Here is a 25,205-nt window from a genome sequence, read left to right as displayed (position 1 = left end):
TTTTTTTTTTTTTTTTTTTTTTTTTTTTTTTTTTTGAGACAGAGTCTTGCTCTGTGCCCAGGCTGGAGTGCAGTGGTGTGATCTTGGCTCACTGCAAGTTCTACCTCCCAAGTTCATGCCATTCTCCTGCCTTACCCTCCTGAGTAGCTGGGACTACAGGCGCCGGCCACCACGCCCGGCTAATTTTTTGTATTTTTAGTAGAGATGGGATTTCACTGTGTTAGCCACAATGGTCTTAATCTCCTGACCTCATGATCTACCCACCTCGGCATCCCAAAGTGCTGGGATTACAGGCGTGAGCCACCACACCTGGCCTCCTTGATGTTTTAAGGTTTTTCAGTGTATGAGTCTTCTGCCTCCTTGGTTAAGTTTATTCCTAAGAATTTTATTCTCTTTGATACTATTGTAAATGGAATTGTTTTCTTAATTTTCTTTTTGGATTGTTAGTGTTAGTGTAACAATAAATTGTTAGTATTTAGAAATGCAACAGATTTGTGCGTGTGTTGATTTTGTATCCTGCATTTTTTGCTGAATTTACTTGTTAGGGTTTTTTTTTTTTTTTTTTTTTTAATGCAGAATCTTTATTTTCTACATACAAGACTGTCATCTGTGAACAGAAATAATTTTTCTTCTTTGTTTCCTATTTGGATATCTTTTATTTCTTCTTGCCTGATTGCTCTGGCTAGGACTTCAGTACTGTGTTGAATAGAAGTGGTATGAATGGGCATCTTTGCTTTGTTCCTGATCTTAGAGGGAAAGCTTTCAGTTTTTCACCATTTAATATGATGGTAGCTGTGGGGTTTTCATATAAGACTTTCATAATGTTGAGGTAATTTCCTTCTATTCCTAGTTTGTTGAGTGTTTTTATCATGAAAGAATGTTTCATTTTGTCAGATACTTTTTCTTTATCATTTGAAGTGATCCTGTGGTTTTGTTTTTAATTCTGTTAATGTAGTGTATTACATTGATCACTTAGTCATGATGTATAGTCCTTTAATGTGTTATTGAATTTGGCTTGCTAGTGTTTTGTTAAGGATTTATGCATGAATATTCATCAAAGAGATACTCTTCTATAGTTTTTAGTATCTTTGTCTAATTTTGGTATCAAAGTCATGCTGACCTAATAGAATCAGTTTGGAAGTTTTTCTCCTTTTTACTTTTTCAGAAAGTTTGAGAAGGATTCGTGTTAATTCTTTAAATGTTTGATAAAATTTTCTAGCAAAGCAACCTGGTCCTGGGGTTTTCTTTGTTGGGAGGTTTTTGATTACTGATTCAGTCTCCTTACTAGTTATAGATGTGTTCGGATTTTTTATATCTTCTTGAGTCAGCCTTCGTAAGCTGTTATGTTTGTAGAAATTTATCCATTTCTTCTAGGGTATCCAATTTGTTGGTGTATAATTGTTCATAGTAGTCTCTTATGATCCTTTTTATTTTTGTGGCTTCAGTATAATGTCTCCTCTTTCATTTCTGATTTTTGTTATTTGAGTCTTGTCTCTTTCTTAGCCTAGCTAAGGGTTTGTTAACTTTGTTGATCTTTTCAAAAAGCCAGCTCTTAATTTCATTTTTTTTTCTATTCTGTATTTCTGCTCTAATCTTTATTTCCTTTCTTCTGCTATCTCTGAGTCTAGTTTTTTCGTCTTTTTTTTTTTTTTTTAATCCCCCCTCCCCAGCTTAGTTTGTTCTTCTATTTCTGGTTCCTTGTGGTATAAAGTTAGGTTGTTGATTTGAGATGTCTTCTTCTTTTTTTTTTTTTTTTAAATGTAGGCATTTACATCTATAAACTTTCCTCTTTTGTTTCATTCCGTAAGTTTTGGTATGTTATGTTTTTGTTTTCATTTGTCTCAAGATATTTTCTAATTTCCTTTGTGGTTTCTTCTTGGACCCATTGGTTGTTCAAGAATGTGTTGTTTAAAACAATTTGCACATATTTGTGAATTTTCCAGTTTTCCTTTTGCTATTTATTTCTAGTTTCTCTTCTTCACTTTTAAAGGATTATTTCTCTGGCTATAGAATTCTAGGTTGGTGGTATTTTTCTTTCAACACAAAATATTTCATTACACTCTTCTTGCTTGCATGGTTTATAATGACAGTGTGCTATAATTCTTATCCTTGTTCGTCTATAGGTAAGGTGTTTTTCCCCTCTGCCTCCCCTGAAGATTTTTTGTCTTTGGTTTTGTTCAGTTTGAACATGATATGCCTAAACATGGGAGTTTTTGTATTTTGTTGTTGTTTTGATTTTTGGTTTATTGGGCAGGGTGGGTATTTATTGTTTGGTGTTGAGCTTCCAGGTCTGTTGCTGAGTGTTACCAGTTTTTGTGAATAAAGATTTATCAGAACACAGTCACTCTGGTTGTTTACATATTGTGTATGTCTGGTTTAGTACTATAATGACAGAGTTGAGTAGTTGCGACAGAAACCGTATGGCCTAGAAAGCCTAAAATATTCACTCTTTGACCCTTGCATTAGTGAGCCAGATGATCTAGATTTTAGTTCTTACTTTGCCATTAATAAACTGTATCACTTTGGGCAAATCATTTAATCTGTGTGCCTTTCAGTTGCTACATTTTGGAGGAATTTGGACTAGATGCTTTCTGTTCTACCCAGATTTAGAAATTTGTAATTCTGTTTGCTAGTACTGTGTTTGAAGATGTATCCTCTTTTTATTAAGAGTAATGTATTACTTTGTTAAATAGTAGTAAAAGAGAAGAAAATGTTAGGACACGTTTTTGGGTAATTTTATTTACAAATTACTATGCTAGATTTGGATAAAGGTACTTTACTTTCCTTACTACTTTTTAGCAGTGTATTTGATTTGAAACTGTTTTAGTTTACAAAACTAAAAAATTACATTAGAACCCTTACTCTATCATGACTGTATTATCTTTTGCTTTAAAATAGATATATACAATTCTAATTTGGAAGGTGTTTCAGTCTTCTGAATATATCACCATTACTGTCGTCTAGAAGTTGCTACTATTAGAATTTTCCAGGAAGATAATTATGTTGGCTTTGATCATTGTGATGAAACTTAAAAAATGTATAGCTATTGGTTGGCAGGCTTTTTCTGTGTTTTTTTTTTTTTCTAAGTGGGGAGACTGCTTATCATAAGATATTGTTCATATCATTCAGTGATATCAAAATTTTGTCTAGTGTATTTACTACATTCAAAGCATTTTAATTTAATAACATGGAGTTACCACATTTCATAAGGTGTTCAATGCTTTAAACACATTTTGGATTGCAAATAAATTCTGAAACTTCCTATCACCACTGTGATTAATTTTAGTTGTAGAAATAAAATCTGAACCACATAAACAAGTTTTCAGACATTTTCAAAATTTGTTCTAGAAATTTCACTAATTAACAATATGTTGTGGTCAGTTTAAAGTTATTTTAAGATAAATTAGAATTTCTTAAAAATTATAGAAGGCTCTAAAACGCTTTTTAGGCAAAGAATAAAGAAGAGAAACCCTAGTATTTGTAGAAAAGTAAATAAAATAAAGCTTGTCCGTCATAAACTGGTAATCTTCTGATGTCAGACTGCCTTTTTAACCTCCTTACCTTCTCTGTTTTTGTCTTCCTACCTGTTCTTTTTTTGTGATAGAGTTACTGGTCTGCAAAGTCTCCAGTATCTCAAACTGTCTTAGGAGTTGTGAAGTGCGTGGGCTTCTGAAAGAAAAGATTGTCTTAAATATAAAAACAAGTCATTATAAATGACCTCATTTTTTTAAACAAGTTGCCTCTTTTCTTGATTTTCTTCCACAAATACTTAAGTTTGCCTAAAATAATCTTTAGCTCCAAACTTTAAAGAATTGTTTGCAGTACAGGAAGCTAAAGAAACAATTTTAATTTATTGTAGATATAGTATAATTCAGGATTCATTCTTAATATAAGAGAGAGATAAATCAGTAGATCATGATATCACAGATAATGCATAAATGCATTAGAAGATGTTCCAAATAATTATATTCCTCAGCTCTTTTGTAAAGGAAATAAAATTTGAATAAGAAACAGTATGTTACATGGGAATTTTTTATCGACTGTGCATTTTAGAACAGCATTGTAATTAGCATCTGCTTCTGAAATGTTAGACTTACTTAATTTTTACATATGTAAGTTTGTATTTACAGATATATATGGTTTCAAAGGTTATAGCATAATTAAAATGTGAAAGAATGCACTGATGAAACTTGTGTAACTTGTGGTATATACAGTTATTTTATAACTTGCCATTTTTGTTTTGCCTTAGGGGAAAGTTGACCTATAATATATAGGACAACTAACCATGTTACTTCTCTGCATGTTAACAGAGAATAGGAAATACACAAATAAGGGTTGTGTTTTTCTTCTCCTCTGAGTTACTTTTATTTTTTCCCCTTAGAATTCCTTGATCTATGAACTTTTCTCTGTTATGGTTCATTCCGGGAGTGCTGCTGGTGGTCATTATTATGCATGTATAAAGTCATTCAGTGATGAGCAGTGGTACAGCTTCAATGATCAACATGTCAGCAGGGTAAGGAGGTGTCCTTTAAGATTATTACTCTGCAAGATGGGAGTAAGAGTGCTTCTAAACAACAGTGAGTTTTATTAAGAATGAGTGAATCTGTCTGGTGGTACATCTTAAGACCCATATCAAATCTGTCTTTAATTTTTGCTTTTAGTAAAGTTCTTGCATTTGTTTATTATTTCTTTGTTTTGCTTTGTTTTGTTTGGGGCTTGCTGAATATCTCCAGAGATAGACTACCAATTTTCCTCTGGGCCTGAGCCTTCATAGGTGCTACTTGTGCTTCACGTGTGATCAGGAATGCTAGAACTGACTGGCTGGTAAGCAGCCACTGATTATGATTAAATTTTGTGAATTGGTAGCTGTGTGAGCAATCATGAAGGTCTTTCATAGCATTTAACTCTGAGGTTAAAGATTGAGTTACATATTGACATTAATGTGATAGTGTTATAGAATTTGCAAAAAAAAAATCATGTAACACATTTTCAGATAACACAAGAGGACATTAAGAAAACACATGGTGGATCTTCAGGAAGCAGAGGTTATTATTCCAGTGCTTTCGCAAGGTAAGCAATTTCCTAATTTTCAGTGTTTAAAAGTTAGAATTAATTATAGCTTCTCAGTGTTTTTTATCATCAAAGATTTAACCAAGGGATTGACAAACTACAACCCATGAGCCAAATCCAACCTGCCTCCATATTTTGGAAATGAAGTTTGAACACTGACATAGCCATTTGTTTCTATATTATGTGTTAATGCTTTTACACTATAATAACATAGTAGAGTAGTTGCAGCACAGACCATATGGCCTGCAAAGCCTGTGATTTTTACTGTTTGGTCCTTGCTGGAAAAAACTTGCTGGCGCCTGACTTAACTGTTGTATGTAGACATTCCAGTACACAATTTTGTTAAAGACTTTACTGTATTACCAAGAAGAGATACGGAATCTTCTCTAAATGTGATTTTCCTCTTATCTGGAATGTTTTAAATCTGAATGTGTCTGGGAACAGTGGCATGATTTTCTAATTGTTTTTTAAAAAAATCACGATTTAAAGTAAATATTTCATGCTTAGAAGTGGAATCTTTATAATCTACTTTTTATCCCTATTAATCTTTTTTATGTTTCTGCTAGTTCCACAAATGCATATATGCTGATCTATAGACTAAAGGATCCAGCCAGAAATGCAAGTATGTTTACCTATAGTTATTTGATTTTAATTTGTGTTATAAACTAATTTCTTTTCTAAGTATGCAAACCCAGATAACTACTTTTAAATGATAAGATAATTAAGTTGTTTTATGCCTGGAAGAATTTTTTACAAAGACTGTTATAAAATAATACCAACTGGTAAAGACCTTAAAAAAATGTTGTTGAATTATTTTTTAATATATGAAGAGACAAAACTACATTAAATAAATTGAATGTTTATTAGTAGTAAGATTATATTATGTGCAGTCTGATGTAGGGATCATAACATATTTGGAATTATTGCTTTTAAAATATTGCAGTGTTTGTTTTTTCTTGCTAATTTTGACTCAGGCTGTATTACAAATGTATAGGGGGTGTGTACAGATATATATACAGATGATGTGTTTGCTCATAGTCTTTTCATAATTAAAAAAAGTAATCACAATCTTTGATTTCAATATATTTCCTTTGTTTAGAAACTACTGTTGCTGTTAGTAAATCTGTTTCAAGCATTATGTTTTTATTCACATTTTTGTAAACCCTCATTAGATGGTGAATTCAGTTGGTACAAGGCTTAGGACTTAGTCATCTTTTCACATAAAGTATATTTCAGGAGCTGTCATATAGTAACATTCAATAATTTACTATGGAATTAATGAAAAAATAATTGGACATTATGTAAGTCATTTCAGAACAGAGATTTAAGAGCAGAAGTAGTCATTTGTACTGTATTATAAAGAAACTACCCCAAAGAGTAAGCTGTCCCAGGTCATAGCTATCTGGAAGTAGAGACAGTATTATAATTCATGTCCCTCATGTGGACCCAGCCTTCCAATAACGCAGTAACTCAGCCTTCCTTTACTCCTCCAACTCTAGTTTTGTTATAAAGCACCAGAGGGCGCTGTATTATATGATATGGAATATTTTTTAAATTAGAGTTCTTTCCTAGAAGCAACAGCTTTTACCTTTTACAGACACATGCTATTTTTGATAAAAATTATCTTCCCTTTTTCATGCCAAATAATCATTGGCTTCATCAAATGATGTCATCATTTCATATAGTCCCTTTGAATACTTTGAGTTACATATGAAGTTGTGATTATTAAGAAAAACTTTTGTAAAAATGATTATATGTGAGTCTATAATAATCATTTTTTGCATGTAATTCTTTCTTTTAACTAATTGTTTAAAAGTAGCCTCACAAATTATATCAGTTTGTCTTCACATTGCTGTAAAGAAATACCCAAAACTGAGTAATTTATAAAGAAAAGAAGTTTAATTGTCTCACAGTTCTCAGGCTTTGCAGGAAGCATGATGCTAGCATCTGCTCAGCTTCTGATGAAGCCTCAGGGAGCTTTCAGTCATGTCAGACGGCAATACGGGAGCAGGCATTTCACATGGCAAAAGCAGGAGCAAGCAAGTTCTGGGTGTGGGGGAGGGGTGTCACACACTTTTAAATGACCAGAACTCATGAGAACTCAGTATCACAAAGACAGCACCAAGCCATGAGGGATCCACCCTCATGACCCAGACATCTCCCACCAGGCCCCACCTCCAGTATTGGGGATTACAATTCAACATGAGATTTGGGTGAGGACAGATGTCCAAACTATATCACAAATAATCATCACTTTTTGTATTCAAACGAATCTTGACCATATAGAGAGAAATCCAGTAGATGAAGGTGTGAGTTTTATGACTCTGCATTCTGTGGTTAGGAGGCAGGTAAACACTGCTTTGAGAACAGGGGAAAGATAATAGTAAACAAATAGGTAGTATTTGGTAGCAGCAACAGCAGCAGCATTTATTAAGTTTTATTGTATCTCAGGTAGTAACTTTATGGGGTAGATGATATTAATAAGCTGAAGAGACCTATGTTGGAGAAGTAAACTTGCCCAAGGTCACACAGTTTGATGGGATGGCATGATTTGAAGTCAGAAATTATTCTATTTTCAAGTTGCAGAGAGCTTTTTCATTCTAAAATATTAATCCACGTATTGGAGTTGCTCTGGAGCCAAGAGCCATTTTGAATAAATACATGGCTCTTTAAAATATGAGACCTAACCATGTGTCCCTGTTAACTATCTCTTAACCCTTTTCTGGACGAAGCTTGTTATCCAAGTTGAGAGAGGGATATAATGGAGATATATCTCCATGAGTGCTATAGTAGAAGTATATACCATGAGAGCATAGTGAAGCAGGATGAATAAAGGGAGCTCAGTTTCAGTGACACTGTTTTATCCTGTTTTTATTACTAATAGAATTTCTAGAAGTGGATGAATACCCGGAACATATTAAAAACTTGGTGCAGAAGGAGAGAGAGTTGGAAGAACAAGAAAAGAGACAACGAGAAATTGAGCGCAATACATGCAAGGTTGAATTCCATCATTTTATTTTTAATTGAAAGTGCTATCTTTAAGCTTAGTTAACTGCAATTCTAATGACTGACTCACTGGGTTGATTCTGTAGACAGTTATGCTATCATGATCATTGAACAGTGTAACCAACTATACTATAAAGGTAAAATTTGATTTGATTTGATTTGATTTGATGTGTAAAAACCCAGAAACACGTAGTGACGGTGCTCAGTGCTGGTGAAGCCACAGTTGAGGTAGACACATTCTCTTATCCTACTAAAAGAAAATAAATCAGGGGCGGAGCAAGATGGCCGAATAGGAACAGCTCCAGTCTCCAACTCCCAGCGCGAGCGACACAGAAGACCGGTGATTTCTGCATTTTCAACTGAGGTACTGGGTTCATCTCACTGGGGAGTGCCGGACGATCGGTGCTGGTCAGCTGCTGCAGCCCGACCAGCGAGAGCTGAAGCAGGGCGAGGCATCGCCTCACCTGGGAAGCGCAAGGGGGAAGGGAATCCCTTTTCCTAGCCAGGGGAACTGAGACACACAACACCTGGAAAATCGGGTAACTCCCACCCCAGTATTGTGCTTTAAGCAAACAGGCACACCAGGAGATCATATCCCACACCTGGCCGGGAGGGTCCCACGCCCACGGAGCCTCCCTCATTGCTATCACAGCAGTCTGTGATCTACCGGCAAGGCAGCAGCGAGGCTGGGGGAGGGGCGCCCGCCATTGCTGAGGCTTAAGTAGGTAAACAAAGCTGCTGGGAAGCTCGAACTGGGTGGAGCTCACAGCAGCTCAAGGAAACCTGCCTGTCTCTGTAGACTCCACCTCTGGGGACAGGGCACAGCTACACAACAACAACAACAACAACAAAGCAGCAGAAAGCTCTGCAGACGCAAACGACTCTGTCTGACAGCTTTGAAGAGAGCAGTGGATCTCCCAACACGGAGGTTGAGATCTGAGAAGGGACAGACTGCCTGCTCAAGTGGGTCCCTGACCCCTGAGTAGCCTAACTGGGAGACATCCCCCACTAGGGGCAGTCTGACACCCCACACCTCACAGGGTGGAGTACACCCCTGAGAGGAAGCTTCCAAAGCAAGAATCAGACAGGTACACTTGCTGTTCAGAAATATTCTATCTTCTGCAGCCTCTGCTGCTGTTACCCAGGCAAACAGGGTCTGGAGTGGACCTCAAGCAATCTCCAACAGACCTACAGCTGAGGGTCCTGACTGTTAGAAGGAAAACTATCAAACAGGAAGGACACCTACACCAAAACCCCATCAGTACATCACCATCATCAAAGACCAGAGGCAGATAAAACCACAAAGATGGGGAAAAAGCAGGGCAGAAAAGCTGGAAATTCAAAAAATAAGAGCACATCTCCCCCGGCAAAGGAGCGCAGCTCATCGCCAGCAACGGATCAAAGCTGGACGGAGAATGACTTTGACGAGATGAGAGAAGAAGGCTTCAGTCCATCAAATTTCTCAGAGCTAAAGGAGGAATTACGTACCCAGCGCAAAGAAACTAAAAATCTTGAAAAAAAAGTGGAAGAATTGACGGCTAGAGTAATTAATGCAGAGAAGGTCATAAACGAAATGAAAGAGATGAAAACCATGACACGAGAAATACGTGACAAATGCACAAGCTTCAGTAACCGACTCGATCAACTGGAAGAAAGAGTATCAGCGATGGAGGATCAAATGAATGAAATGAAGCGAGAAGAGAAACCAAAAGAAAAAAGAAGAAAAAGAAATGAACAAAGCCTGCAAGAAGTATGGGATTATGTAAAAAGACCAAATCTACGTCTGATTGGGGTGCCTGAAAGTGAGGGGGAAAATGGAACCAAGTTGGAAAACACTCTTCAGGATATCATCCAGGAGAACTTCCCCAACCTAGTAGGGCAGGCCAACATTCAAATCCAGGAAATACAGAGAACGCCACAAAGATACTCCTCGAGAAGAGCAACCCCAAGACACATAATTGCCAGATTCACCAAAGTTGAAATGAAGGAAAAAATCTTAAGGGCAGCCAGAGAGAAAGGTCGGGTTACCCACAAAGGGAAGCCCATCAGACTCACAGCAGATCTCTCGGCAGAAACTCTACAAGCCAGAAGAGAGTGGGGGCCAATATTCAACATTCTTAAAGAAAAGAATTTTAAACCCAGAATTTCATATCCAGCTAAACTAAGTTTCATAAGTGAAGGAGAAATAAAATCCTTTACAGATAAGCAAATGCTTAGAGATTTTGTCACCACTAGGCCTGCCTTACAAGAGACCCTGAAGGAAGCACTCAACATGGAAAGGAACAACCGGTACCAGCCATTGCAAAAACATGCCAAAATGTAAAGACCATCGAGGCTAGGAAGAAACTGCATCAACTAACGAGCAAAATAACCAGTTAATATCATAATGGCAGGATCAAGTTCACACATAACAATCTTAACCTTAAATGTAAATGGACTAAATGCTCCAATGAAAAGACACAGACTGGCAAACTGGATAAAGAGTCAAGACCCATCAGTCTGCTGTATTCAGGAGACCCATCTCACACGCAGAGACATACATAGGCTCAAAATAAAGGGATGGAGGAAGATTTACCAAGCAAATGGAGAACAAAAAAAAGCGGGGGTTGCAATACTAGTCTCTGATAAAACAGACTTTAAACCATCAAAGATCAAAAGAGACAAAGAAGGCCATTACATAATGGTAAAGGGATCAATTCAACAGGAAGAGCTAACTATCCTAAATATATATGCACCCAATACAGGAGCACCCAGATTCATAAAGGAAGTCCTTAGAGACTTACAAAGAGACTTAGACTCCCATACAATAATAATGGGAGACTTCAACACTCCACTGTCAACATTAGACAGATCAACAAGACAGAAAGTTAACAAGGATATCCAGGAATTGAACTCATCTCTGCAGCAAGCAGACCTAATAGACATCTATAGAACTCTCCACCCCAAATCAACAGAATATACATTCTTCTCAGCACCACATCGTACTTACTCCAAAATTGACCATATAATTGGAAGTAAAGCACTCCTCAGCAAATGTACAAGAACAGAAATTATAACAAACTGTCTCTCAGACCACAGTGCAATCAAACTAGAACTCAGAACTAAGAAACTCAATCAAAACCGCTCAACTACATGGAAACTGAACAATCTGCTCCTGAATGACTACTGGGTACATAACGAAATGAAGGCAGAAATAAAGATGTTCTTTGAAACCAATGAGAACAAAGATACAACATACCAGAATCTCTGGGACACATTTAAAGCAGTGTGTAGAGGGAAATTTATAGCACTAAATGCCCACAAGAGAAAGCAGGAAAGATCAAAAATTGACACTCTAACATCGCAATTAAAAGAACTAGAGAAGCAAGAGCAAACACATTCCAAAGCTAGCAGAAGGCAAGAAATAACTAAGATCAGAGCAGAACTGAAGGAGATAGAGACACAAAAAACCCTCCAAAAAATCAATGAATCCAGGAGTTGGTTTTTTGAAAAGATCAACAAAATTGACAGACCACTAGCAAGACTAATAAAGAAGAAAAGAGAGAAGAATCAAATCGACGCAATTAAAAATGATAAAGGGGATATCACCACCGACCCCACAGAAATACAAACTACCATCAGAGAATACTATAAACACCTCTACGCAAATAAACTGGAAAATCTAGAAGAAATGGATAATTTCCTGGACACTTACACTCTTCCAAGACTAAACCAGGAAGAAGTTGAATCCCTGAATAGACCAATAGTAGGCTCTGAAATTGAGGCAATAATTAATAGCCTACCAACCAGAAAAAGTCCAGGACCAGATGGATTCACAGCTGAATTCTACCAGAGGTATAAGGAGGAGTTGGTACCATTCCTTCTGAAACTATTCCAATCAATAGAAAAAGAGGGAATCCTCCCTAACTCATTTTATGAGGCCAACATCATCCTGATACCAAAGCCTGGCAGAGACACAACAAAAAAAGAGAATTTTAGACCAATATCCCTGATGAACATCGATGCAAAAATCCTCAATAAAATACTGGCAAACCGGATTCAGCAACACATCAAAAAGCTTATCCACCATGATCAAGTGGGCTTCATCCCTGGGATGCAAGGCTGGTTCAACATTCGCAAATCAATAAACATAATCCAGCATATAAACAGAACCAAAGACAAGAACCACATGATTATCTCAATAGATGCAGAAAAGGCTTTTGACAAAATTCAACAGCCCTTCATGCTAAAAACGCTCAATAAATTCGGTATTGATGGAACGTACCTCAAAATAATAAGAGCTATTTATGACAAACCCACAGCCAATATCATACTGAATGGGCAAAAACTGGAAAACTTCCCTTTGAAAACTGGCACAAGACAGGGATGCCCTCTCTCACCACTCCTATTCAACATAGTGTTGGAAGTTCTGGCTAGGGCAATTAGGCAAGAGAAAGAAATCAGGGGTATTCAGTTAGGAAAAGAAGAAGTCAAATTGTCCCTGTTTGCAGATGACATGATTGTATATTTAGAAAACCCCATTGTCTCAGCCCAAAATCTCCTTAAGCTGATAAGCAACTTCAGCAAAGTCTCAGGATACAAAATTAATGTGCAAAAATCACAAGCATTCTTATACACCAATAACAGACAAACACAGAGCCAAATCATGAATGAACTTCCATTCACAATTGCTTCAAAGAGAATCAAATACCTAGGAATCCAACTTACAAGGGATGTAAAGGACCTCTTCAAGGAGAACTACAAACCACTGCTCAGTGAAATAAAAGAGGACACAAACAAATGGAAGAACATACCATGCTCATGGATAGGAAGAATCAATATTGTGAAAATGGCCATACTGCCCAAGGTAATTTATAGATTCAATGCCATCCCCATCAAGCTACCAATGAGTTTCTTCACAGAATTGGAAAAAACTGCTTTAAAGTTCATATGGAACCAAAAAAGAGCCCGCATCTCCAAGACAATCCTAAGTCAAAAGAACAAAGCTGGTGGCATCATGCTACCTGACTTCAAACTATACTACAAGGCTACAGTAACCAAAACAGCATGGTACTGGTACCAAAACAGAGATATAGACCAATGGAACAGAACAGAGTCCTCAGAAATAATACCACACATCTACAGCCATCTGATCTTTGACAAACCTGAGAAAAACAAGAAATGGGGAAAGGATTCCCTATTTAATAAATGGTGCTGGGAAAATTGGCTAGCCATAAGTAGAAAGCTGAAACTGGATCCTTTCCTTACTCCTTATACGAAAATTAATTCAAGATGGATTAGAGACTTAAATGTTAGACCTAATACTATAAAAATCCTAGAGGAAAACCTAGGTAGTACCATTCAGGACATAGGCATGGGCAAAGACTTCATGTCTAAAACACCAAAAGCAACGGCAGCAAAAGCTAAAATTGACAAATGGGATCTAATTAAACTAAAGAGCTTCTGCACAGCAAAAGAAACTACCATCAGAGTGAACAGGCAACCTACAGAATGGGAGAAAATTTTTGCAATCTACTCATCTGACAAAGGGCTAATATCCAGAACCTACAAAGAACTCAAACAAATTTACAAGAAAAAAACAACCCCATCAAAAAGTGGGCAAAGGATATGAACAGACATTTCTCAAAAGAAGACATTCATACAGCCAACAGACATATGAAAAAATGCTCATCATCACTGGCCATCAGAGAAATGCAAATCAAAACCACAATGAGATACCATCTCACACCAGTTAGAATGGCGATCATTAAAAAGTCAGGAAACAACAGGTGCTGGAGAGGATGTGGAGAAATAGGAACACTTTTACACTGTTGGTGGGATTGTAAACTAGTTCAACCATTATGGAAAACAGTATGGCGATTCCTCAAGGATCTAGAACTAGATGTACCATATGACCCAGCCATCCCATTACTGGGGATATACCCAAAGGATTATAAATTATGCTGCTATAAAGACACATGCACACGTATGTTTATTGCAGCACTATTCACAATAGCAAAGACTTGGAATCAACCCAAATGTCCATCAGTGACAGATTGGATTAAGAAAATGTGGCACATATACACAATGGAATACTATGCAGCCATAAAAAAGGATGAGTTTGCGTCCTTTGTAGGGACATGGATGCAGCTGGAAACCATCATTCTTAGCAAACTATCACAAGAACAGAAAACCAAACACCACATGTTCTCACTCATAGGTGGGAACTGAACAATGAGATCACTTGGACTCAGGAAGGGGAACATCACACACCGGGGCCTATCATGGGGAGGGGGGAGGGGGGAGGGATTGCATTGGGAGTTATACCTGATGTAAATGACGAGTTGATGGGTGCAGTAGACCAACATGGCACAAGTATACATATGTAACAAACCTGCACGTTATGCACATGTACCCTACAACTTAAAGTATAATAATAATAAATAAATTTAAAAAAAATAAAAAAAAAATAAAAAAAAAGGAAATAAATCAGTAAAAATTGGATAGAAATTGAGTAGTATTTATCAAGAACCTTAAGCAAAATCATATTTTAAAATATAATTTCTCTTATGGAATTATTATCTAATGAAATAATCATAATTACTGTAATACTTTGATTACAGGGATATTCATTATAGCATTTTCCAAATTAGGGAAAAATTGGAAACAACTCAAATGTATATCAGTAGGGAAATGATTACATAAACATGATACATGCTTATAAGGAAACATACAGTTGTTAAAATTAATGTTTTTGAATTTTTGTATGGTGTGAGACATAATCAGTGTCAAGTACTAAGTGAGAAAGGATAGAAGAAAGAATGATCTCAATTATGTTCTTTTAAAAAATTAGAGTATTTTGACAATTAGGAAAAAATGCTGTCTACAGAAGAATTGAACTTTGACTCTTGAACTGCAGAGTTGATGATGATATTTTACATTTTCTAGATAAAATTATTCTGTTTGCATCCTACAAAACAAGTAATGATGGAAAATAAATTGGAGGTTCATAAGGATAAGACATTAAAGGAAGCAGTAGAAATGGCTTATAAGGTATGTTTAACTGCATCATTGGCATTTACTTACTAATACAACAGTATTAACATAATTTCCCAATTTTTTATTATGGATAGTAGTTATATAAACACTGGCAGTAACCTTGGTAACCAGTTAATTTATCTCTTACTGAGTATATTTATACCTCTCCTTTGGAGCATAGTCAGTTGATTTTGAAAATTTTCTCTCTCTGGAAGCCATTTAAACTTTCTAGATCCCAGAATTAAAATTAGAAACAGAATGTTTATTTGCTCTTTCTGTTCATTTAACATACATTTCTTGAGTGTTTACTGTATGAAACATTAGCGATATTAGAGTGAATAAGGCAACATGAGGTGTTAGAGATACGAAAGTGAACAAGACGTGGTCACTGCCTTCATGGAGTTTACAATCCATTGGAAAGAACAGACAAAACATATGTAAACATCACAATTTGCAATTATTTTATTATTTAGATGCTGTAAATACATTAGTATTAAATTGAGAAAATTTATTTTGAGACTTTAACCATGAGAAAGGGAGGCAGTGATGCAAAAAGTTGAGGAGGAATATACTGGTCCATAGTCAGATGCATTACCCACTCGGTCACTGGCCCGTGCTCAAGGAAGAATATTCTAAGTAGAGTGAACAGCATATGCAAAAGTGCTGAGGTGAGGAGATGCTTGGCACGTTTAAGAAACTGAAGAAAGGAGCCATATGTTTTAAGTGAGCACAGAGTACCATAAAATGAGATTAGAGATTTTGTGAAATAGAAGTTTGCATTTTGTTCTCTAAGAGTAGTGGAAAGTTATTAATGAGGTTTGAAAGGCAAATGGGGTCACGCTGTTTCACCAGGTCATTCTAAATGTCATTTATGATACTTAACAAATTAAAGTTTTCCCCTTTCCATATAAGCATTAACAGAATGACTGAAATTAAACCATCATTACCTAGAGAAAAAAATTACATACTACATCATTTTGTGTGTAGTTATAATGGAACCAATAAAATAACTGAAAATAACACACAAGATAGCTGACATTGTTTCTCAAAGTGTGATCCAGCACAATCTGCACCAGAGTCACATTCTTATTAAAAATGCTAATTGCTGCAAATGAATCAGAATTTCTCTGTTGGAGCCCGGGAATAGGCATTTTAACACATATATCAGGTGATTCTTAGACATAGTCAAGTTTGAGAATCATTTATATTATACATCTGGTCCTGCATAGCACTTACCAGTATTGAAATTTTACATTTAATTGTTTGACTATTTTAATTAATATTACTGTCCCTCACTAGACTATAAGCACATACAAGTGCAAAAACCATTCTGGTTTTGCTCATAATTTTATTTTTAGTATTCTTCCCTGGTATATAGAAAAGTCAAAAATGGTTGGGTATGTTGAATGGATAAATGAATGAACAAACATTAAGATGGATGGATGGCTCTGGATTTGCCTCATTTTGGTAAAAATTCTTTAAATATAATGGTGGACTGCAAGCATTAGTCTTGAAAATAGGAAGTGTGAAAGTTTGCAAATAAAAAGAAACAAACAGAAGAGAGAAATAAGTCAATCTTATATGCCAAAACTAGAGCTTCATTGTTGGGGATGGGAGTTGGGGAGGAGTAGAGATCAATGGGGATACACTGAGCCTTACAAGTCCTTCTTGAAAATCGTAATCACAACCTTAAATGAACATTGAATACTTCTAAGCAATCCTACTATGTTTCTCTAGGAGGCTTATTTCCTATCAAGAGAGTTGTTGCAACCAGGGTATGTCATCTATTAGTGACATAAGCTAGAAGGAAATTTTATGATAGAAATTCCTATACCATGAGCTGTAAGTATTCTGGAGGCTAATATTGAAAGGGGCTATCTGGAGAGGAATGAGGTGGCACCTGAGAGACAGAAGCCATACCCTTTGTGATGGCTTTATGAGACATGCTGTCCTCCTGTACTTAGATTGTTACTAGATACATGAATTATCAATTCTACTCCAGATTGGATTAAGAAAACAAAAGATGCATATTCTAGTTGGCTGTTCGGTTGTTTTCTTCTGTATTTCCAGCTTAGTTGATTACGAACAGTTGTTACAATACATTGATTTTGTTGTTTACTTTTTAAAAACAAAAATGTATTTAGTACATGCTTTATATGATTTGAGGGATAATGAAACAGAATTATTTAAAAATAACATTTAAGTTGTGCCTGTAACTTTGATGTCTTTGATGCAAATCATAAATGTGTGGATTTTGTTAGGGCCTATTGTAGTGTTATTACCCAACAGACTAAAACACTGTGTATTTATATATGTATATATATTTTTTCTTTCTGGGGGATTACTTTCTTTTAGATGATGGATTTAGAAGAGGTAATACCCCTGGATTGCTGTCGCCTTGTTAAATATGATGAGTTTCATGATTATCTAGAACGGTCATATGAAGGAGAAGAAGATACACCAATGGGGCTTCTACTAGGTGGCGTCAAGTCAACATATATGTTTGATTTGCTGCTGGAGACGAGAAAGCCTGATCAGGTTTTCCAGTCTTATAAACCTGGAGGTGAGCAATTTTACACTATTTTTAGTTTTACTGTACTTAAAATGTTCATGAGAAAGTTTTTTTTTTATTATAGAAATGAACATAATTTAAATTTTTCATATGGTCTTAAAATGTAGAATAATTTTGACAGGTTGAGAAGTACTCAGCAACAGCTTGGAATTAAGTTCTAGATTACTTGCAAAGAGTTGTATGCATAATTTTAAAAACAACAAAAAAACAGCAAAACTTCTAGCTTATGGTCTTCAGTGGGTTTTTTCTTCTCCAGTGTGCAGTACAGAATCATTCTGGATGCTGTCAATCCCTAAAGTTATCAATTGCTCTCTTAGGAAGATCTCTCTTTCTCTTTCTTTCTCTTTATAGAGAAGACCTTCGTCCAAAAAAAGTATATTCCCATAAAGTCTTGGAAGTCGAGGCTGTTTTTCAGGATTTCTTTGGAAGGGTGGATTCATTATCCCATCATTGTCAGCATTTAAAATTTTTCTTCATCCTCTCTATTTCTACAGGTCCCAGGGACTTCAGCTTTTCTTTCTTCATTAAATCTATCACATTTACTCAGCACATTGAGTTTTTTGTTTGTTTGTTTGTTTGTTTGTTTTTCCTTTGAGACTGTTTAGGAAAACCAGAATATCATGCCCCTAGTTTTCCCAGAGACAGTTTCCCTGTAGACAGTTACATGGTCTGTTCATGTCCAGAGTTTTCTATAATTACCATATGTAAATTGTAACAAATAGAAGAAAAGCAAAATGTTTATATAATTTTACAAAATCCTTACTGTTGTGTCTTGACCCTAACTCCTTTGCATCAGTGGTTAGTCAGAATTCAGACTTAGGTTTTCTGTGTTTTTTTCCTAAAAGTTGAACTTACAAAACCTTATTCTGCCCTTTTACAATAATATTCATCTGTGGATCCTGTATATCTCCTTTTTAAATGAAGGCCTCTCTTTACAGAGTAGGTTAGATATAGTATTCTTTCAAGGAGTCTACCTCTCTTAAGTGGGAAAATTTTATTTCTGAAAACCTTATGATGCCTACTTCAACTTCTAAGACTCTACCCTATCTATAAAGAGTCCCATAAGGACATTTCCTTGCTTTTTTTTTTTTTTTCTTTTTGCTAGACAGGGAGAAGAATGATTAAGATACAACATGAGTTAGCAGTAATACCTCTTATTTGAAAGAGAACTCTAAATGCTAGTGTGGATTGTAAGACTTATAAAGTAGTCTTTATTCATTAATAATCAAGATCTTAGTGGAATATTTTGTCAAATTTAGATTAACAACGTAGGAAAAAAACAGGGTTGACATAAAACAGGTTAAAACAGATACAGAATAACTATGTATGAAATACAGTGTTTGAAGATCATTTATTTTTCAAGTGATTAAGAGTTTAGTTATAAACATAACCTCCTGAAAACAGAAGAGAAGAATTTGGGATTAAATTTCAATATAAAGGATTTAAGTGAGAAAACAAAGGCATAATCAGAACAGTTTTTGTGTGGAATTTTCCTTGGGATATAGAAAATATTATTTTGAGGATAGGAAGTCTTTGATGATGAACAAAGTCTTGAGTGACTTAATAAGGGGTTTGTTCAAAAGCAAGCAGGAGTGCTATGTTGCCTTTAGTATTTGTTTTGCAGTATCTGGTGATTTATATTTATTCAGTGTTGTTGTTTTCATCTGTACTTGGAATTTTGGATTTTTCATCTATTAGAAACACTTTAAGAATGCATTACTCATGTGAAATACATTAAAAAATAACCTCCAATTATGTGTTTATGTCTTCAAATGTGACAGAAGTGATGGTGAAAGTTCATGTTGTTGATCTAAAGGCAGAATCTGTAGCTGCTCCTATAACTGTTCGTGCTTACTTAAATCAGACAGTTACAGAGTTCAAACAACTGATTTCAAAGGTAAGTTTTAAAAGAGGTCTGTAAATACATTTTTGAGTGCCTGCTGTGTACAAGACACTGTGTGATAGTTATGAATAAGATACATGCTCTACCTCTAGGAACTAATATATGTAGTTAGGAGACAACTATAGTTAAAAGAAACAAATTGAGTAAAGTGTAGAGGTAAGAAAGTGTGAGGCAAGTACATATAACAACTTATATGTGTTGGCTGGATTATCATAAAATACGGGACTGGAAATATAAATACAGTTTATTTCATGAAGAGCTTTAAACAGTAAACACGAAAGTTTGGGTTCCTTTTTGGTGTAGGCAATAAGAAGTCGAGTTTTTGTTTTCGTTGTTTTTAAGCACGGCAATGCTGCATTTAGTGTCTGGTGACACTAGATTAGTGTTCCACATGCCTTGAGGGGAGTCAGGAATGGAGAGGAAGAAACTGTTGAAATAATTCAAGTGCAGGTGTATGACTGGAAATGAGAGAAGGCATAGATTCCAAGAGAGAGAGAATCTGTAGGACTTGTAATTGTTAAATGTTGGGGTAAAGCAGATGCACCAATGACCTGAGCCAGGGGTTTCAAACTTGGGTAACCAGAAAAGTAGGGATACATTTAATAGAAATAGAGGAGGAAGGTGAGGGTGTAGACTTGACAGGGAAGGTGATGAATGAAATACTGGCACCGTTATATGAGCTAGTGATAAAGAAAATAGGCTCATTCAGATATTTTGAGCTGGAAAAATATAACAATGAAAACATTCAAATTTTGGAGGGCAAAAGGATTAGTCCACACCAGACAAATGATTATCATCCTTTCAAGGGTCCTATACTCTGCAGAACTTTGAGCATACAAACCAGCAAATTTTGCAGGGTTCTCGAACCATAGGTTAATAGCCCCTGGTGTAGTGGAAGTTGTTCCATAATTACAAGTCGAGTCCAATTTTCAGTCATTCATCTTATGGTAGTCTTGTCTTTCATCTCATTATCTGGGGTTGTAAATACCTGTTTAACAGAGTTGTAGTGAACATTAATGAAAAATAAATAAATGCTCTGTGGAAAAAAATTGTAAGGTATCATGTAAGAGTTGGTGGTTATTATGTTTAAAAAAAGTCTGTATTTTGACTTCTATATATGACTTCTAACAATTTTGCTAAAGTAGTAACCAGGAAACAAATCATTTTGTGAAATTTTGTGATGAAATTGCTTGTAAATGCATACTATGTTGTGATAATATACTGTATATTACATTTTTAAAATATGAATGCCAAATGTAAAAAAATTTAGTTTAATGAGCACTCACACATAATACAAAAGAAAGAGATACAATAGTTTCTTCCCCAAGAAGTTAATAATCTTATTGAGAAAAATATGTCTATAGAGAATAAAGGCAGTCACAAAACATCATGTGAACAAATACAGTATTTTTAACCAGCCTGCTTAAGAATTAGGTATTTATAACTGATGACCTTTGTTGCATTGAAAATAGTGTTCTTTTAAATGATGTATTTTTGTCTGCTGCTTTCACGTAAAATTTATAAAATGACTCCAAAAATTAAAGATGTGGACTTTCAGAATAACTTAAAATTTTACCTACTAATCTTCTCATTTTACACAAAGGAAAATTGCTTATTGCTTTGACAAAAGTATTGACAACTATTCACAGACTACAGAAGGGCCCGTCAAAAGCCAAGAAGTTCAACGTTTTGATACCAGCAGTCAAAAAGTCAGTTATGCAGTTTCTTTGGAATCATATCACTCATTTACTTGGCAAGTTTGAGAGGAATAGAGTTTCTAGGAGAAAATCCTTACCTTTCAAATAGTTTCAGAGCATATATTTATAAGTGGTACTTTGTTCCCCTGATTTGCAGCATAATTTATGGCTATAACTAATTTTTCCCTTCAATTATTCAAAAATTTTAAAACCTCTACTAAAATTATTTTTCTCTCTGCTGCTTTTGAGAAGAACTCAGCAGTGTCTTGCTTTCCCATATTTTTAAGTCAAGCAGAATTATTTTTGAAAGAGTACTTTTTCTTAAATTGCTTTCATTATAGGCCATCCATTTACCTGCTGAAACAATGAGAATAGTGCTCGAACGCTGCTATAATGATTTGCGTCTTCTCAGTGTCTCCAGTAAAACCCTGAAAGCTGAAGGATTTTTTAGAAGTAACAAGGTATGTCATTTATTTTTTAATTACTATTTTCATTATAAGCCTGGCCTCCACAGCTATTCAACATCTGTCTGGAACTTAATTTAAAATTCTCAACCCAATAATTACCTTCCTTTGTAGTCAGGTCAGGTTAGCCTCCTTTCTGTCCTGTGAATCAGTCCTACTGGTTCTCCTCTTCTTTGCCTTTGTTCATATGCACTCCTACCTGGAGTGTTCTTCCTCCTCTCCCTGTATTTTTTTGTTTTTTGTTTTTTGTTTTCAGTCTCCAGTTTAGTCCTACCTCTTTGGTGAAGCCTTCATAACCATTTCTGTCCACAGTGATTATGTCCCCTGGATTTTGTTTATTCTTGAGCTTGTCCCATAAAGCAGTGCTTCATTGTGAGGGTAAGAGGCATACCTGGTATAGAGAAAATTATAATCTTGAGTTCACCCAACATTATTCCCTTTGCCTACTCATTTTTCTCTGTTGGAAATGAGAAAGTTCATGTTAGTCCTCTTCTTTTGTCTTGCTATTATTATGTGTTTCATCATTTATCATTTTTCATATATGTTTTTATCACTTTCTAGTCTCATTCATCTTAGTACAGTCTAGTCTTTTATCTCATTTAACTTTTTAGTATTATTTTATTAACATGTAATTTTTATTCACCTACACTTCTAAAACTTTTGTGTGGTGGGGGAGGGGGGATGTATGTGTATGTGTATGTGTGTGTGTATATGTAAAACTTTAAAATCTCTAATCCCCTCCAATACTACTTTAGGGTAAGAAGTGCTGTAGGGATCTAACTTTTCTTGTTTCTTAAATGGTTAGCGTACTGGTTTCAATTTGTAACATTTACTGAATAGGATAATTATAGTGTTATCCTTTTATGCAACACCCAACATGCTCTTTATAATTGCCAAATTTATGCCAAATACGAATTTCATTTTTAAAAAAAGATGTATTATGGAAAATTTCAAACATAAACAAAAATAGAGAAAATAGGGAAAATAGAGTGACCCCCCACACATCCCCATCACTCAGCTTCTACAGTGATCATCTCTTGTTTCATCTATAATTTAACCACCTACTTCCCCCAGATTATTTGATAAACTTCTCCAGGATCATTTCATCATTTCATCTATAGATAATATGAACATATATCTAAATGAAGAGAACTTTTAAAAAAATGACAATTACATTATATACCTAAGAAATACCTTAATATCAGCCAATGTCTAGTCAGTGTTCAAATTTCTCTGATCATCTTAGAAAATTTTTTTTCTGTAAATTTTCCTGTGTCTTTTTTGTTTGCTTCCTTGCAGTTTATTTATTACAAAGCCAGGTCATTTGCCCATTAAATTTTTCCATGATCTGGATTTTGGTATTATATTCACAGGGTGTCTTTACACATGTTCCTGTGTCTGTAATTCAGGCTAAACTTGGATTTCCTAAAGGTGAAAGATTTATACAATCTAAAGAAAAACCAGAGTATTAATTTCCTAAAGAGAAGGATATATAATACAACTTTCTGAAATTGGACAACCCAATAAACAAGATGTTTACGTGTATGTGTATGTCCATGCCCTCTATCTTAATGTAGTCTTCTGGCTAGTTACAAAGACATATGAGCCTAATATTTATTTTATTCAGTCTGCAAAACAATACAGTGTCCTTCAGAAACTTTATCATCACACGTTTTGTAACATAACTGTGTATTGTCTTGTCTTAATGCAATATAACGCTGATGAATGAGCATGTCACTAAAATTAATATATAATAAAACTGTGACTTACCATGTAGGTGTTTGTTGAGAGCTCCGAGACTTTGGATTACCAGATGGCCTTTGCAGAGTCTCATTTATGGAAACTCCTGGATCGGCATGCAAATACAATCAGATTATTTGTTTTGCTACCTGAACAATCCCCAGCATCTTATTCCAAAAGGACAGCATACCAGAAAGCTGGAGGCGATTCTGGTAATGTGGATGATGATTGTGAAAGAGTCAAAGGACCTGTAGGAAGCCTAAAGTCTGTGGAAGCTATTCTAGAAGAAAGCACTGAAAAACTCAAAAGCTTGTCACTGCAGCAACAGCAGGATGGAGATAATGGGGACAGCAGCAAAAGTACTGAGACAAGTGACTTTGAAAACATCGAATCACCTCTCAATGAGAGGGACTCTTCAGCATCAGTAGATAATAGAGAACTTGAACAGCATATTCAGACTTCTGATCCAGAAAATTTTCAGTCCGAAGAACGATCAGACTCAGATGTGAATAATGACAGGAGTACAAGTTCAGTGGACAGTGATATTCTTAGCTCCAGTCATAGCAGTGATACTTTGTGCAATGCAGACAATGCTCAGATCCCTTTGGCTAATGGACTTGACTCTCACAGTATCACAAGTAGTAGAAGAACTAAAGCAAATGAAGGGAAAAAAGAAACATGGGATACAGCAGAAGAAGACTCTGGAACTGATAGTGAATATGATGAGAGTGGCAAGAGTAGGGGAGAAATGCAATACATGTATTTCAAAGCTGAACCCTATGCTGCAGATGAAGGTTCTGGGGAAGGACATAAATGTATGTACTTCAAAAGAAAAACGGTCCTTGTAACAGCATCAGTTTTTCTGTCAGTTTATTTAAATTTTCAGTTAAGCGTTAGGTACTTAGTTCTAAGATCATTTGTAACTTTCTGGATTATAAGATTATTGACTTTGATTTTCAATGCAGTTATAATGAACACTGTTCTTATACCTGTGCAATAAATTAGATGGTAATTATATCAGAACTCTGAGATAAGAAGTAAAAAAAAATAGTATTCAATATTAGGAAGGAATTATTATATAATTACTAAGTAAAAAATTAGGGAATATATTAAAAAATAAATAATATTTTTTAAAAGCTGAGACACTTTAGAAAATTTGATACTCAATGCCCAGGAAAATGTTTTATTTCTACATGCTCTTCTCTCTCTCCATTTCCAATGCAAACAACAATTCCCTTGCTATATACCCTTAAAAAGTCCATAATTAACTGGGAAAGTCAGAGAAAGAAAAAGTACTCTTAAAATTTTTTTTGTTACTTTGAAGTAACTCCAAAGCAAGGAGTTACTAGAAATTCCAATGCATAATCTCAGAAAGATGGAAGAGATCTGAGAGTTTGGGCATTTGGCATAAGCAGTAACAACAAAAACATTACAGCATTGTATGAGACTTAAAATAAAAGAACCTTTATAAAACCTTAGACTAAGGCCAACCAAATAATTAGCAAGACAACCAGGTTTAAGATATAAAATCTTTCTTCGAGTGTAAAAGAGAAATAGCTGAAAATGTAAATACTTTGCATTAGTTCTAACAAAGAAAATATTAATATTACCTCCTTATACTTTTATATTTTAGTTTTCAAAATACTTATTTGTTCTCACTTAAAGCTTCTCCAAACTTCATAAAGCAAACATTAGTATCCTTATATGACAGACAAGAAAACTGAAGCTCATAGAGG

At 35.3% G+C, this 25,205-nt stretch overlaps 1 protein-coding gene across 3 annotated transcripts in view; it reads left to right on the top strand.

Annotated features, from left to right (window-relative positions):
- USP47 (ubiquitin specific peptidase 47) overlaps positions 1 to 25,205 on the top strand; it is a 123,346-nt gene that overhangs the window by 83,219 nt on the left and 14,922 nt on the right. For all 3 annotated transcript variants that reach the window (XM_025357023.1, XM_025357025.1, XM_025357024.1), the window contains 9 exons: positions 4,382 to 4,513; positions 4,994 to 5,070; positions 5,637 to 5,692; positions 7,955 to 8,067; positions 15,004 to 15,108; positions 17,449 to 17,656; positions 19,447 to 19,562; positions 21,607 to 21,726; positions 23,507 to 24,284. In XM_025357023.1, the coding sequence (XP_025212808.1) occupies positions 4,382 to 4,513; positions 4,994 to 5,070; positions 5,637 to 5,692; positions 7,955 to 8,067; positions 15,004 to 15,108; positions 17,449 to 17,656; positions 19,447 to 19,562; positions 21,607 to 21,726; positions 23,507 to 24,284 (1,705 nt within the window). The remainder of the gene's footprint in view (positions 1 to 4,381; positions 4,514 to 4,993; positions 5,071 to 5,636; positions 5,693 to 7,954; positions 8,068 to 15,003; positions 15,109 to 17,448; positions 17,657 to 19,446; positions 19,563 to 21,606; positions 21,727 to 23,506; positions 24,285 to 25,205) is intronic.

This window comes from Theropithecus gelada, chromosome 14 (genome assembly GCF_003255815.1).
Source record: "Theropithecus gelada isolate Dixy chromosome 14, Tgel_1.0, whole genome shotgun sequence".
Classification (NCBI taxonomy): Eukaryota; Metazoa; Chordata; class Mammalia; order Primates; family Cercopithecidae; genus Theropithecus; species Theropithecus gelada.
The sequence above is the reverse complement of the archived record's forward strand: the minus strand, read 5'-3'. Positions and strand labels throughout refer to the sequence as shown.